Below are 15,050 nucleotides of genomic sequence, written 5' to 3' on the forward strand. Positions count from 1 at the left end.
GAGTACATAATAATAATATTAGCCATAATATTCTCATTTGTTCTACCACCCACAATTTGTTTCTCTTTATGTTTATAAAACGATATTGAAAGTAAATCTGACAACTTCTAGTTAAAAAAAAATGTTGTCAAACACGAAGAAGAAGAAGAAAAAAAAAAAAAAAAAAAAAAAAGGGCAATAAAAAAGAAAAAAAAAAAAAAAAAAAATAGAGCAGTAAATTTTATAGTTAGGAACTATTGCCATTTTAGGTAGCAAATCATTTTCTCTTTTTTTTTTAACATTTCATTTTAAAGAAAACATATAGACATGCTTCATGAATTTAGAATGCAGAGTATGAACCAAATCTCATAACTTTAACAAAAAAAAACGTACGCTGTCTTAGTTGAAATAAGGGAAAATTTGGATTTTATACATACCATCAATGCCAGCCTTCAACTTATACTTTGTATAATAGATGTGAATATGATTTAAAACGGAATTGTATTGATTGACAAGATTAAAACTTTTTTCTTTTTTAAAAAATCAGACTGGGTCTAGTAAATCTTTTATGCAATATTTATATGCCATATCAATGAAAATACGTGATGAAACAGCTTGACAATGAACGCCACCTTATTACTACCACTACTACTTGTAAACCATAAATATGCATGTGATCAATTAACAGATAATTCTTGCTTTAATGATTTTTGTCAAAGCAAAATAACTAAGAGTACATTGTGTCATGTCTTATTTCATAAATATATTGAACTCAATGGGTGCAAAGACAATCTAATTTGACAGGCACCTACAAAAAAATTGACGCGATTAAAGTTCGCATAGATACAAAGCAATCAAAAGGCAAAAGATCACTTGTTTTATATTTGAATGCCTTACAAGTGAGAGAGAGAAAGACAGAGAGAATGACAAACGTATATTCGGAAGAAATAAATATTTTATAAATTGTATTAAAATTAATTTGTGGAACATTTGTAACTATTTGTCTGGAAGAGCATATTATATCAAAAGTCAAGGCAATTATTTCAAAGTTGCTTTTTATATTTTTTGCTAAGAGGGTACTTTTTTACAACAAACATGCACGTCTACTCACTCGGTTTCTGTTTAGCAACTATTTATTACCAATATTTTTTCATAATATTCTAGAACAACGCGTTCAGCAGATAAGGCTCCTTTTTTTTTTTTAATAGCATAAGCAGCAGAAGAGTACCTAATAGCTTAATTATCCTTGACTATTTTGCATGCCATTGTAAAAATGAAACCTCCTTACTGCGCGTGAATTCTACCTTGATTTCTCTCCTTTTTACTTTTTGCCGTACGAAATGAAAAAATGACGTGAAATAGAATTATACTATCTTCACTCTTCGTTTCAATAAATGATATTCACATTAAATAAAACAACATGATGCAAATAAAAAAGTTACTTCTCCTTATCTTTCTTTAGCGATTTGCTCCCTCTAACGGCAATATGACTATAATAGATTTAGTATACTTATTTAAGTGTAAATATACATCTCTTCTACCTTATTTTGGTTGTCACAGTCGCCTCTTTTTCTTTTCCCTCTAGAACTTACTTTTACAATTATGAAGGTTTGTTTTGGATTATCACTTTGTTATTTTTACTGCATAATATATGGTGCATTCCCAAATTCAGAAAAAAGAATGTACATTTGGTTTATCTTTGTTAAAAATTACATTTGGTATTGGTTGCCTTTTTCTGAAGGTCCTACAAGCTTTTAATTAAAACTTTAAGATGGTAAAATTTCATTTGGAGCTTCAACTACCGTTCTCTCCCCTTTTTTTTTTGTTAAATGTTATAAATACCAAAAATTCGGTAAATTAAGTCTTTATTAGAAAAACTTTTTAATGCAAATCATCATCATAAAATGCCCTTCATGCTTTAACGTACCTTTTACGGGCTTGAAACAGTATATTTATTCTTATTCCCTCTTTATTATGTACGCCACAATAATAACTGACAAACAAAGAAGAGTAACGCGTTAACATGCTTAAAGGTTATTACTGAGTGTAACTAGGCTTTATATAAAGATTCATTTTGTATCTACTAAGCCCATATTTATTTGTAAAGTACAATCATTAATCCTTGGAATCTTTGTTTTATATTGTAGGGAAACATTAAGGAAGGAAATTTCCAACACTTTAAACAATTATTACTTATAAATTATTTATCGACAGTACATGCCATTTATTCACAAAGGTTGCGTGACTTTATCCTCAATCATACTTCTATCAGAAGTTTTGTTTGATGGGCTCGATAACAGATGGAACAATGAGAAGTATGTTAACTCTAAAAGCATCTTTTCAATTATTTAAACTACCAAGTACTTTGTCTCAAGAGGAATATATAATTTTGTACAATTGGCTGTTTTTATTTTCAATAAATTAAACTTGACCCCATCTTCTTCGAGCCGTTCCTTCTCCTAAAGTTAATAGTAAAAAAAAAAAAAAAAAAAAAAAAAAAAAAAAAAAAAAAAAAAAAAAAAAGGCTGGTTTTTTTTATTTCTCTATGATATGTTTCATCATATATTAGTATTGATAAATGAAATAAGGTAGTCCTAGAAAAAACTCACCTTATCGTTGTACTCTCTTATTTCTCGATCAGCTCACATATAATTAAACCTCATAAAAGCACTTTGAGTTATCAATATGCTTTCTTACAAAGGAAATGGTTAGCTTTAATTTGATTAGAATATTTCATAAAGGGTTTTATTCGGAAAACATCCAGGGCAATCAAGATATTATTCACTGCATAAAAATATTTATGTACGGACGTAAAGATATTGTTATATAGTGTACATAGCACACTATTTTGCGTAGTACAGCAAATTGCCATTGATCTCAAAGCTACAAAATATGAAAACCAGGAAGAGAAACTAAAACGAGGTGACATTGCATATATTGAAAGGAACATTAGATGAGTACAACGGCTAAAAAACTGTCTTTAGTTATTTCATACTAATACACGTTTATGTAACTACCTTTTTTGAAGGAAAAAGGAGCGAATGTATGTGTTGAAAAGTAGATATCGGACGATATAACTGAGAAACTTTCAGGAGCAGAAGTAAACCTCAAAGTCTTGCAACGAATATACCTTAAATTGAATGATGTGCTATTATGAAAGTATAGTCTATGCTGCTCCATGATCTCGGATATTAATCAATTCTAACAATCAAACTAAAATAGTATGCTGCCCCACCTGTACAATCATCAGTATCACAAAGATATTCAATTAAGAATATTCTTGTTCTTCATCAATATATGGAAACAACACTTTATTGTTTATCTTTAACCAAGATTTTGAGCAAAAATGTTTAAAAACCCAAAATATCTATGACTTTTTCTATTAGCCAGTTTTTCTATCGATTTTGAAATCCATATCAAGCATGAATAGTAGTGAGATAATTCTTTGCTTAATGACAATTGAGAAACACGTTCTTCTAAAAACGGTTTATCAGTAGAGCAAAAAAAAAAAGTTTCAATTTTTACAGCCTTTATTCTATTACAAGCAACATCTATATTTCTTTTAACAAGTTTGGACACGGCCTAAACTTCATAGCGCAGTATCTTTTTGACTTTTTAACCGAAACTTTAAAAGGAAGAACAAAGAATACATCGTTCTAATGTGCAACATTAAGCTCCTTCTATCAAATTGTATAAATTTGATTGCTTCATTTTCTTGACAAATTTATTTATCATAAATTAATTGTTCAAACTGCTTAGCTCTATTATAAAGTAAAATGGGAAATATTCATAGGTAAGCCAATAATGCCCATACAGAAAAAAAAAAACGCATCAGCCTATAATAGAATAAAATAGACAAATAATGCTTAAAGGTATTAATTTCCCTTAACTTAACACATAAGAAAAGCCTTTACTCGTCTGAAATTGCGCAAAAGATAAAAATCTGTTTTCATGCCTCTAATGATACAAAATACTTCTTCTGGTAACACTTTTGATGAATGCGAAACACATATTTGTGTATCCTCTTTCTTCTTGTATTTGTTGTGCGTGTTAAGCCCCAAAAATATAAAATTAAAAATAGCCTTCGTATCTAATACAACTTTCACTCAATGTAACGATAAGTCCTAATTCTATTATCAGAACCAAATATATATATATTTACATAAAATTTCTGCTTTTTTTTTTCCTGTTTTTTCCACATTGAATACAAGCTATGATGACTGAAGTTACATACGCAAAACCAGCAAAAGATGATTATATTAAAAAAATCAAAAATGGTGTTAAAAGCGTTACTACAAAACTCAAGAGTACTAAGAAGGAATCGCTTCCTTCTCCTATTGAAAAGTCTTTTGAAAACTTGAAACTCCAGTTAAAGAAAGAAGATAAGGCCCAGCAAATCCAATCGAATGTATGTTCTGGTAGTTCACCTTCCTTGGAGCAACACAATGGTCAAATCTATCAAAAGCCGGATGAGGCTGACAAATCAAGCGCTGAATCTCTTTCTGTAGAAGCTAGAATAAAAGAGATGAGTATTGGTATCTCTGCTCGGCCAATGAGTCCTCAGCTTCAAAGGCTCAATGAGGTGGATAAGGGCCAAAGCTCACCTGAACTTGTAGAGAACAGAACGACTGAATTTAGCACTGTGAGCCCTTCTACTCAAACAAGCTATCAGGAGCAAGCCCTAAAGGACAAGTATTTAAGATTATACGATAATGCAAGTAGAGAAGCAGTCGAAATCAAACTGCGCTGCCAAACTTTGGAACAACTCCAAAATAACTATGTGGCCAAGAGGGACCATGTTATTAAGAAATCTAAATACAATACCAATGGTGGCTATAAATTTGATGGAGAACAGCCACTTTCAGAGTATGTTAAAGTATATACATTTAAGAGAAAAGAACTAACAATATTATATCATTCAACAGACCTTGGTTGGACAGATATATGGAATGTCTCATTGACTATTTAGATGCATTGTCAGATAGCAATTCTAATAGAAGCTTGGACGAACTTTCCAGACAATTCTTCAATGATCCTTTCTTAGTTTGTATCCATAGATATTTTAATAGACACAAAGGCTATCTCAGTTCTCTTTTATTAACGTTTGTTCCTTACAAAGCTAAGAAATCTCAAGCTTAAAATAAACTGAACAGACCTACTTTGCTAGCAAAATACAAGCTATTTATCATCAAAAGTTTTCCGACAATAGATACCATTTTTATTAAGAGAACATAGACTATTACAAAAAAATTTGTATTAGCTTATAACCCTGAGTGTCCTGCTTTATAAAAGAAAGAGGACAAATAACAAGCTGTACCCAAGAAAGAAAATATTCATTTATTAAAATACATCAAGCACGGCTGTTTCTGTACAAAGATTCCTGAGTGACTTGAATTTCATCCAACTCAGGTGCAAGATCAGACAAAAGTTCCTGAGCTTCCTTAAAATATTGCAATTGTGCGGTAACCAAGTCGGACAAGTTACGATAGAATTCAGGCTACAGAAGATATCAATTTCACGTATTAGAAAAGTTCGATTCTAATAAAACTTACATTTTCCAAAGCAGCCTTCATCAAGTTTGTAGATTCTTCAACAGCAGCAACAAATTGATCCTCTGCTTGTTCAACTTCTAAACGAGCAGCTTCTGATTTTTCTGGACGAGCAGAGCGATATCTGGCCTTACAAGCATCAAGAGACAAACGAATGGATTGAACACGACGTCTGGCTTTATTGGCTTGTTCAATAGAGGCGTTCAAAGTGGTTTGAACAGGTTTGTTGAACCGTTCAACAACTGCCTGATCCATTCTGACACGAGCATCAGCAACTTTGTGGGTGATTGTAGCATATTTGAATAAAGCAGTGCCCAAAGGATCCTCTACACCGATTTCTTGAGAACCTTGAGCTGCAACACGAGAGAGACCATGCAATAAGGTCTTGGGTTCTTCGGGAGTTGATGGTGGCTGAGCAGCACGATCTGCTGCAGGAACTAGAGTAAGTTGCTGGATTTCACGGGTTACTGTATTGGTTATATTCATCAAGTTTTGTTGAACCTGAACAGGATAATCATAAGATGGATTGTTGAAGGTACGGGTGACCTTTAGCATATTGGATTGCACATCACGAAGAGTGTCGAGACGCTATTTTAAGTAAGCATTGTTAAATAAGAATATCTTATTGTTGGCTACTTAAATTTTACCTTTTCTAAATCTTTGTATTCTTGAGGTAATTCAGTAACATTCTCAGCTGTTCCAAGCTTTTCTTGTGCATACTTTATACAAAAAGAAAGTTTTAGTAGCTTTTTAGAAGCTTGCATTGCTGCAAATTAATACACTTTACTTGTCTAACCTGCCCAAGACCTTTGTTCAGTCTCTGGGCAAAAGGATTAATACGTGAACCTAATTGCGCGAAACCATCCAAAGTGTTATTAAGAAGAGCATTTGGATTCAAAGCACTTGAATTGGTGTTTGTTGCATGCTGTACAGGTTCAGCGTCTATAACTTTGATACCGTCGTTAGGCTGTGACATTTTTAAGTAGTCTTTTATGAAAGAAAAAATAAAAATAAAAATAAAAATTTAAAAAGAGAAGCAGATATTGTGTTCAAGTCACTTGCGTTTTTAAACTCAAAATATAAAGCATTGTTGTACTGTCATAATTTATCTTTTAACTTTGATCAAAACTATTGGAACTGACAAAGGAATATTTCTTTGGATATAGATTTCAACACATGGGGTCGATAGCCATAAGTTTCAAAGTGGCTGTAAAAGGAAAGAGAGACTCTATATTTATTGTGTAAAGCCACCTGCCTGTATCTTAATTTGTTGATTAATGCCTCTTGAAATGGAAGCTTGTTTGAAACAAAAAATTAAAAAATCAACATTTTAAATACAATAAGATCTATAGATTACCTTGATATTTATATAATATTTAAAGGCGCTGCTTATAGTTTTAACTGTGTACAACTGTAAAGAATCAATTGTGCTTATCAGGCAAACTACGCATAAAAAGGCTTGAATGTTAAAAGGAAAGTTATTTTAAGATTATAGCCCGAATCAGACAGGCAGGTGACTTTACTTCTTTGCTGCTTTTAAGATATTAAGATTGTACTAACATTCAAGCAGTATAATGTCGTGAGTGATAGAATCAGCGAGTAGCAGTGCTTATAAAAGAACAGACATTTTGAAATTGTGAAAGAAGCTGTTCTTCATTTTTTACAAAGCAATCTAATTACTTGTATGTTTTTTAGAGTGAGGAGTAGAAATACTTGAAAAATATCTAAGCAACTCAATCAGTGGACAGAATTTCAGGATCTTAACACTGCAAATTTTGCTCTTGACCGTTGGTAAACGCTTAATTGGCGTTCAGCCAAGCAATGCCAATAAATTCCAATGCTTACTAAGCTATTCAAACTGTATTATGTTTGCATCAAAGCACGAAATCGTAAAATTAGACATATCTAAAATTTAAAAAAGCATTTAACGCAAAAATTGCCCTCAGACTGCACCTCTAGTAAATTATTGACTACGACAATTATGAATGAACAGTCAAAGTCTGGAACCATGTCGCACAATAGATAATCTCATAATACAAAAGAAAAAAAAAAGAAAGTTCAATCCAAACGTAATGGTAACGCTTTATCCAGATACCCCAAACGAATACTACGCCAAAGTCCAGGAAGTTCTGATCGAAGAACAGATCATTATGAAGGTTCCGTAAAAAATATCGTGACTGCAAATAGTAATCTTAGGCATAGCAAGCGCATATATTAAAAGTGCCAAACATCTCAGGGGTAAATGGGAGCGTGGATACCTATAGCCGAAGAATGCCTAACAAATACGTTTAGATTCTTGTCGAAAACACCAGTATCACTGAAGCGCACAAGAGATTCAGAAAGCATTCGATAGCCGAAGTTGATAAAAATAATGACATAAACAGCTTGAGAATCCTGTAAGTATTTGAAGAGCTATTTTCCATCATTCTCTTCAGATACTAACTTCAACTGAACCAAATCTTTTCAAGCCAGTTCCCTCTCTCGCATTTTCCCTCTTAATAAGTTTGATGTTAAAAAACGTGTTATCAAATGCTTCGACAACAAAACTCGTAAAGCATTGAAGTCAGTAGCTAGCGGTACAAAGCCCAAAATCAATTGTGCACCTGCCCAGGCAGTCGTGTACTGTAAGAATAAAGCTGATGTAAGTTGAGCCAGTTCAAGAAAATAGCTTTCTCTAACAATACTTGCAAATAGGAGGGAGATGATAACGATGGCGATAACGACGATAATGATAGTGAGGAAGAAGGAGAAGAAGAGAAGAAAGAAGAAGGAAAATTAGCCATGATGAGCATAATCAAAGACATTGTCCGACAAAAGAAGCAGTACCGCGCTTCTATTGCGGATACCTACGAAGCTACATTTACTGAAAAGTGTGTAATATCAGTTATTCGAAGAATATTGTTGAAAAATGCAAGCGAAGATCTTCATTATGCCATGTAAATGCATACCCAATTATCTTTGTTTACTATATTAACCACTGTATATCATACTCGCGGATAGGATAAATAAGCCTGAAAAAAAATGGAAAGAAGCCAGATTTTATAATTGGTACAAAGGTGAAAAACAAGGAGTTCTACTTCTTTTTTGTTGAAGCGAAAAAATCGGAAACGACTAATAAATATCAGCCCGAAGACTATTATACAAAACTAATGAATCAGACGAAAGGATCTGTGGATGAACAATTGTATCTCAGGATAGAAAAAACCCTATATCTCTTGGTCTGTTGATTGAAGGTACGATCTTATTTTGCATGTCGCATATTAAAAAAAACACGCTATTTAATGCAGATACTTTGATAGGCTTTAAAGATCCACTTTTCCAAATGAAGCTTTTTGCTGATGGAATTTATATACATCTGGCGTTCAGACGTTTCTCTCTGGTCGAAGAAATTCACCACCTTGTACACTTGCCTTCTATTGTTGAGGCTCTTTATTATGTAAAGACATCGATTGCAAACAAACTAATCTTAACAACAGTATACTAACGTATTCTATACAGTCTGAGCTCGGGAAGTTTGTAGACGAAGTAAATGAAAAGAGAAAACAGGGAAAGAGCGAGTGTATCTTTCTTTTAAAACTAAGTTTGTAGCAAAGAAAACTAAGAAAACCAATAAATAATTTTTTCTTTTTCAATTTGCAGAAAAATTATGAGAGGTTGGATTCGTCATTCCTGAAGACAATTTCCAAAACATTGCAACAAATGAGCAGATTATGAATGGTCTATTTCCATAAAAACGTTTTTTCTACTGCTCATAATGCTTCTCTATTGGTCCAAAGAAATTACTATTGGCCAAGAAAATATTCTATTAATTAGGAAAAATCCTTTTGCCAAAAATAAAATGTCTATTTTCAAACACAAATCGTTGTAAGAATAAAATAACTATTAATCCTATCCTCTGGTTACTAATGACTTCAATTGAACGTAGCCGAGCCGTACGCTGGCGTCTTAGTTGATTGCCGGGTGGTGTACCTAAGTCGTGTATTTACCATCCAACTGACATGCTCACCCGTTCTCATGCAATTTGGTGCCTACACATGCATCAACGGCTACAAATGCCTTCTACCGAACCTGATCCCTTGTCCTTCCTTTTGAACAAATTGCCAACCAAATGCAAGAACAGTGCTCTCGCAGCTCCCAAACCTCCCTCATCAACTCCCTCAGCCTGGACTACTATCTGCCAAATTCTATTCGAACTCGACTACCTCCATCATGGCAAGATCCCTTCGGAAACTCCCTCTCTTGGAACTAAGTTGGTGAACTGGCTCGGCAAGACCTAACCCAGTATTTGATCATACTTTTCTTTTCTCCTCTTCCCTTCTCTGTCTTTTTTTTCCCTTTTTGCCTATCAAAAAGGTTTTTAGCTCTTTACACATTTCTTGATCTAGCCCGGGTAACTCAATCACAAAAGTGATTATGTGCTCACATGGTTTTTAATTATTTTATTTTATTTTTATATAAATAAAAGCCAATTTTAATCGTAAGCATAAAAGATAAACAGAGTATCTGAGAAATCTCTTATTTTTAAAAATGAAGCAGCAACGACCATAACAACAAAGAAGAAAGATTTATGTTGTAACAGTTTGCTTTCTGTTTAAACCTTGTATAATTTAGAATTTAAAATGGTTTTGAAATCAAAATTGAGCACTTGACATGAGCTTTAAAGATATATAATGAGAATAACTGAATCAAGAGATTGAACCTGCAGGTGTTTATAATGAAGATCAAAGATTTCATAAAGGAAAATACTGTTTCATTCGTCGTTAAAAAAAGAAGAGAGCTAGAAGTAAATCAGAATTAGGCCAGAATTAAACCAAAACAGTGTTGTAATCTTTTATTATAAAAGTTTTTATAGCTTTGATGATCAGCCGAGAGATTGCAGTGCCCTTTAAGCCAATCTACGTCCTCTTTTCAAGGAATCTTTCAAGTTTATGCCTATATTAAAGCTATATGCTCCTTTAAAGAGCCAAAAATCATAGTCTGCATCATTACAACAAAATGAATAAACGTGCTGCATTTATACACATTAGCATTCTCTACTATGCTCTTTAAAATAATCAGTGCATAATCTACAAACGGTTTTTAATAATACCTTTTTATTATTATATATATGGTTTCGTCTTATAGTGTTATCAAGTACTATGCCCAAACAAATCATCAAATATTTGAAAAAAACAACATCAATTTTAAGCAGCTTTCAAAAATAAAGGATGTGTAAGCCATCATTCTGTTGCTTTTATCTCTTTTTATAAACATTTATTAGATTTTTTACTTTAAATTTATTTTTATTCGAACATTACCAAATACGATATTTAATTCTTGGTAGTATATATAATAAGCATAACCCAAGTAAATCGAAATTTGCTGTTACTAACGGCCAAGTTGGTAATGACGCTGAAGCTGATAGTGATGACAGTGTTGTAGCTGGAGTTAACTTTATTATTCGAGATGATTAGACTTTACAAGTTTTTTCCCTACTTCTCTAGCTATCATAATATTATTCGAATTGACTCTAGTCAGCTTTCGAAATGTTGTGCTCCAAAGATAATCATTGTATAGTAATCAATTATTATTGAAAGTTAGTAAAGTGAGTATGGATGTATAAGCTCATTAGTATATATTTATATCTACCAAAATAAACCTGTTGTCGTATCCCAACATACTTTAAACATGATTCATATTCGATTTATAAGAAATTAGAGTAGTGAATGCTTTACAAAGATTTATTACAGTCTTTTTCTCTATTATTCGGTCATAACTAATTGTATTCCTTTAACTCAATACAAGTTGTTTTAATATAGCTCCTGATGCAATGAGATGTAAATGAAAAATAGATCTAAATAATTATAAATAGTCCAATTGCATAACCAGGAGCAGGTCTTCATATTAAAATTTATTTATAGTAGATCTACAGCTATAACTAATTAAAGTATCTTGAAAAGGATTTAATTGAACCTTCATGAAAAGAATATAAATACCAGATACAATAATATTAAATAAAAATACAATTTTTAAGTCTCGTTGAATTTTATAGTCTTTATTCTTACGAGATAACACAGTAAGACATATCGCTAACTGCGCATAACAGATATTAATACTTACAATGCGTAAACTGTACAATTTTTGGGGCATATACTATTAAATAAAACCCTATATATTTTGCTCCTATGCACTCTTCTTCTTTATTGTTGTGTTAATGAACAAAACAGTATTGGAATGGCTTTTCATTAAACTGGAATGATGCATACGACACAACTAGGGTGCATTTATGGTTTCCGGATCGGATTGTTTCGGACCGAGTATATTATGAACAATCCAATTCAGCACTCAAAAAAATCAACTCCGCCGTGATAGTATAGTGGCAGTACGTAGCGTTGTGGCCGCTTCGACGCAGGTTCGATTCCTGCTCACGGCAGTATTTTTTTTTTTCTCTATCCTGTTCTTTTGTAATGTAAAGATTGTCACGTCTTTTGTTACATTTTTAGAATGTAACACAATTATCTCTTTTGGACTTTCAACTGTAAACTAGCAACCGCAGTGTCTTCAGTATTAACATCATAACTGCAAGTAACAAACATCACCACCGCAGCAAACATAAAATAGTGTGACAAAGAAGTCAAAAAATGAAAAAAGTCAAAAAAATGAGAAAGGTCAAAAAAATGAAAAAAGTCAAAAAGAAAAAAAAAAAAAAAAAAAATTAACAATATAAATATCCCAACTATTTAGATGAAGAAAAAAGACAGTACAGTTCTACTCACATTTTTTATTTTATATATTTTATTCCATAAACAGGCAACCTTCTCATAAAAAGTTCCTGATCCCTTTATTTTTTATCTTTACCTTTATTTGATCTTAATTAAAAGATCTGGTGGTCACTACAGTACCTTACTTTAAAAATTTCAAGAAAAACTTCTCTAAAACACTCAAACTAAACCAACCATACTACAAAATAACATTTGGTGGTCACTACGAGGGTCAATTACACTATAATTGAAAATACTCAAGAATCAACAAATCAAAACTTACAAAACCTTAACTCACAAGAATTTACTTGCTCAAGCACTCAAACAACTTATTTACAAACTCAATAACATCTAAAATGGCGACTTACAATACCGGACATATCGCGTTGGCCAATAATTATAACTATAAACCTGTACCCGTTGACTTTCATGGATATGAAGGCGAAGATTTTCGCTACTTCCTAGAAAGACTCGAATCTTATCTTGCTATCAATAATGTACATGACGCCCGTAAACTCGCAATTCTCAGATCCTTACTCAAAGGTGCTGCAAAAGTCTTTTTTGAAAAAGACATACTCAAGAAACTTCCTGACGTCAAATACGAACAAGCAATTGAAGCTCTTAGAAGTCAATATGTCACAGCAGAGCTCATCCAAAACTATGAATTGGAATTTAATGATATGATTCAAGGAGAACAAGAACACCCCCGTATCTTCTTAGCTAGACTAAGGGAAGCAGCTGATCTTGCCAATATCGAAGATGAAGCTGTAATCGAAAGCCGATTTAGAGCTGGTTTACAGCCAGAAATCAAAAGATTCTGCATACAAAGTAGCTCAAAGACACTAAAGGATTGGATGAACCACGCAGAAGGATGGTGGAACGCAAATAGACCACGTAGAATTGCTATGGTAGATAATCCCTTTATCCCAAGAAATGCAAACCAAGCTTTGGTCTATCCCAGTGACAGCTATTATCAGCCGCATCATACACTCCCAAATCATAACATCGAACTTATTGACGATTATGAATATGGTGTACCAGTCTTACCTTACCGAGAAGTTCAACATACTAATATGCCAGTATACAATTCAAACGATCATAACATGCTTGCTATCAACCAGTTAGCAGCTATGGATACTTCTAAAGGTTATCCAAGTCAACAACACGGTAATCGTAATCATCACAGATCTCAGCAAACTTACAACCATCAGCAAATTATGGAGACTAATCAACAGCAGGATCTAGTGGACCTTATTCAAAAGACTATTCGTATGGAGTTCAACAATCATCAACAATATCAACAACCTGCCAGACATTACAACCGCAATAATCGTTACAACAATAGCAACAATTACAACGATTATAACAACAACAGTAGCAACAATAATGGCAACAATAGGTATGGAAGATACAGCAATAACTACAACAACAATAATAGGTACAACACACAAATGGACAATAACAACGTGCAGCAACAAACTTCCAATACAAAACAACCGTCAAAAAACTAAATGGGTCGGTTGCCTTTAAACAAGGAAATGGCCAATCAAACACCCAAAATAATACAAGACCCATTAATAATACACAACAACATCAACTAAACGCCTTATTAACAGAAACGGAAAATAAAAAGTCAAAGCATAATAAAGATCTATATGCAGCTATCAGACCGGAAAAACCTCCTGAAGTCGGAACCGCAACCCCATATCCAAAAAATAGACAAGCTAAGGACAAAGGAAAGCAAGTAGCAGGACCTTCTGTGACGAAACGAGTAACAACAAGAAGTCATATCGAAGAAGTTAATCCGACAACTAAACCAACCATACTACAAAATAACGATAGTATAAATAGATCTTATATTTATTAAATAAACAATTAGCTTTTTACTACTCAATTAATTATCTTGTACCTTTGTTAATTACCTTAAAAAATCTATTCGTGATCAGACACGACAAGATGCTGTATCGAAGAACCTTACAATGTTAACGCCAACAAAGGTTGCGATTTGTGATTTTACTTACTTTTGAACTTTATTTCAAAATCAAACCTTATAACTAAATGAAACTTTATCTCCCCTTTGTCTATAAAATAGACAAGTTTTTATTTTTATTTTACTTCACTTCTCTTTGTTATATTTTTTTTATATAAATAACCAATAAAACAAGTATCTTTATCTCTGAATCTTTTGGTATAACACTCTTACAACACAAGCAAGACAAGTCCGTTGAAGCAAATTATCTTCATTGTAAACACTTTCAAACCTCTTATCAAATTACTTTATTATACACAAGTCTGATCTACTTAACAAGATCTGGTGGTCACTCACAACAAGCGAATTCAATATCAATACTCAAGTCTTATTTTTTTTATTCTTTTCCATCAACTTTATTCTATTTCAAAATTGTTAACTCTTACAAGCCATTAAAGGAAGAAAAATTACAGTGCATTAAAATCAAGACATGCTTTAAATTTAAAGCATGTTATAAAATTCATAAAAGCTATAAAAACAGTTATTCCATTTATCTTTTTGGCAAACTTACTTCTAGCATACTTTACTTTTGATTATTTTTAAATAAATGTCACTCAAAGCAAATCTCTTTTATTATTATTACTATTTTACTAAACATCAAGAACAAGTCAAGCTACTTGAAGCCAAATATCTTCATTGTATCAATGTTAAAGCTCATATCAAGCTATTATTATCTTTATATCAAGACTGATCTACTTTAAAATAAGATCTGGTGGTCACCCCGATCAAGAAAATACTCAAATATAATTTTCT

At 32.4% G+C, this 15,050-nt stretch overlaps 6 protein-coding genes and 1 non-coding gene across 7 annotated transcripts; 6 read left to right on the forward strand and 1 right to left on the reverse strand.

Moving 5' to 3' along the window:
• Positions 1 to 4,192: 4,192 nt before the first annotated feature.
• RO3G_14489 (uncharacterized protein) lies at positions 4,193 to 4,940 on the forward strand (the record flags this gene model as incomplete). The annotated part of the gene is made up of 2 exons (XM_067669073.1): positions 4,193 to 4,855; positions 4,905 to 4,940. The coding sequence occupies 2 exons, from the start codon at positions 4,193 to 4,195 to the stop codon at positions 4,938 to 4,940; spliced, it is 699 nt and encodes a 232-aa protein (XP_067525174.1).
• Positions 4,941 to 5,329: 389 nt separating this feature from the next.
• Positions 5,330 to 6,504, reverse strand: RO3G_14490 (uncharacterized protein; the record flags this gene model as incomplete). The annotated part of the gene is made up of 4 exons (XM_067669074.1): positions 5,330 to 5,476; positions 5,532 to 6,116; positions 6,176 to 6,247; positions 6,316 to 6,504. The coding sequence occupies 4 exons, from the start codon at positions 6,502 to 6,504 to the stop codon at positions 5,330 to 5,332; spliced, it is 993 nt and encodes a 330-aa protein (XP_067525175.1).
• Positions 6,505 to 7,393: 889 nt separating this feature from the next.
• On the forward strand, positions 7,394 to 9,031 carry RO3G_14491 (uncharacterized protein; the record flags this gene model as incomplete). Its single annotated transcript, XM_067669075.1, has 7 exons — positions 7,394 to 7,417; positions 7,582 to 7,714; positions 8,084 to 8,169; positions 8,223 to 8,402; positions 8,722 to 8,761; positions 8,828 to 8,964; positions 9,005 to 9,031. The coding sequence occupies 7 exons, from the start codon at positions 7,394 to 7,396 to the stop codon at positions 9,029 to 9,031; spliced, it is 627 nt and encodes a 208-aa protein (XP_067525176.1).
• A 549-nt stretch (positions 9,032 to 9,580) lies between these two features.
• On the forward strand, positions 9,581 to 9,805 carry RO3G_14492 (uncharacterized protein; the record flags this gene model as incomplete). Its single annotated transcript, XM_067669076.1, has 1 exon — positions 9,581 to 9,805. One exon carries the CDS (start codon positions 9,581 to 9,583, stop codon positions 9,803 to 9,805), a length of 225 nt encoding a protein of 74 aa, XP_067525177.1.
• An 830-nt stretch (positions 9,806 to 10,635) lies between these two features.
• On the forward strand, positions 10,636 to 10,981 carry RO3G_14493 (uncharacterized protein; the record flags this gene model as incomplete). The annotated part of the gene is made up of 2 exons (XM_067669077.1): positions 10,636 to 10,739; positions 10,876 to 10,981. The coding sequence occupies 2 exons, from the start codon at positions 10,636 to 10,638 to the stop codon at positions 10,979 to 10,981; spliced, it is 210 nt and encodes a 69-aa protein (XP_067525178.1).
• Positions 10,982 to 11,869: 888 nt separating this feature from the next.
• On the forward strand, positions 11,870 to 11,940 carry RO3G_19177. The gene has a single exon. It is a non-coding gene; the product is annotated as a tRNA-His (tRNA).
• A 684-nt stretch (positions 11,941 to 12,624) lies between these two features.
• RO3G_14494 (uncharacterized protein) lies at positions 12,625 to 13,779 on the forward strand (the record flags this gene model as incomplete). Its single annotated transcript, XM_067669078.1, has 2 exons — positions 12,625 to 13,667; positions 13,707 to 13,779. The coding sequence occupies 2 exons, from the start codon at positions 12,625 to 12,627 to the stop codon at positions 13,777 to 13,779; spliced, it is 1,116 nt and encodes a 371-aa protein (XP_067525179.1).
• Between the last annotated feature and the right edge of the window lie 1,271 nt (positions 13,780 to 15,050).

Source organism: Rhizopus delemar, genomic scaffold (genome assembly GCF_000149305.1).
Source record: "Rhizopus delemar RA 99-880 supercont3.14 genomic scaffold, whole genome shotgun sequence".
NCBI classification, from domain to species: Eukaryota; Fungi; Mucoromycota; class Mucoromycetes; order Mucorales; family Rhizopodaceae; genus Rhizopus; species Rhizopus delemar.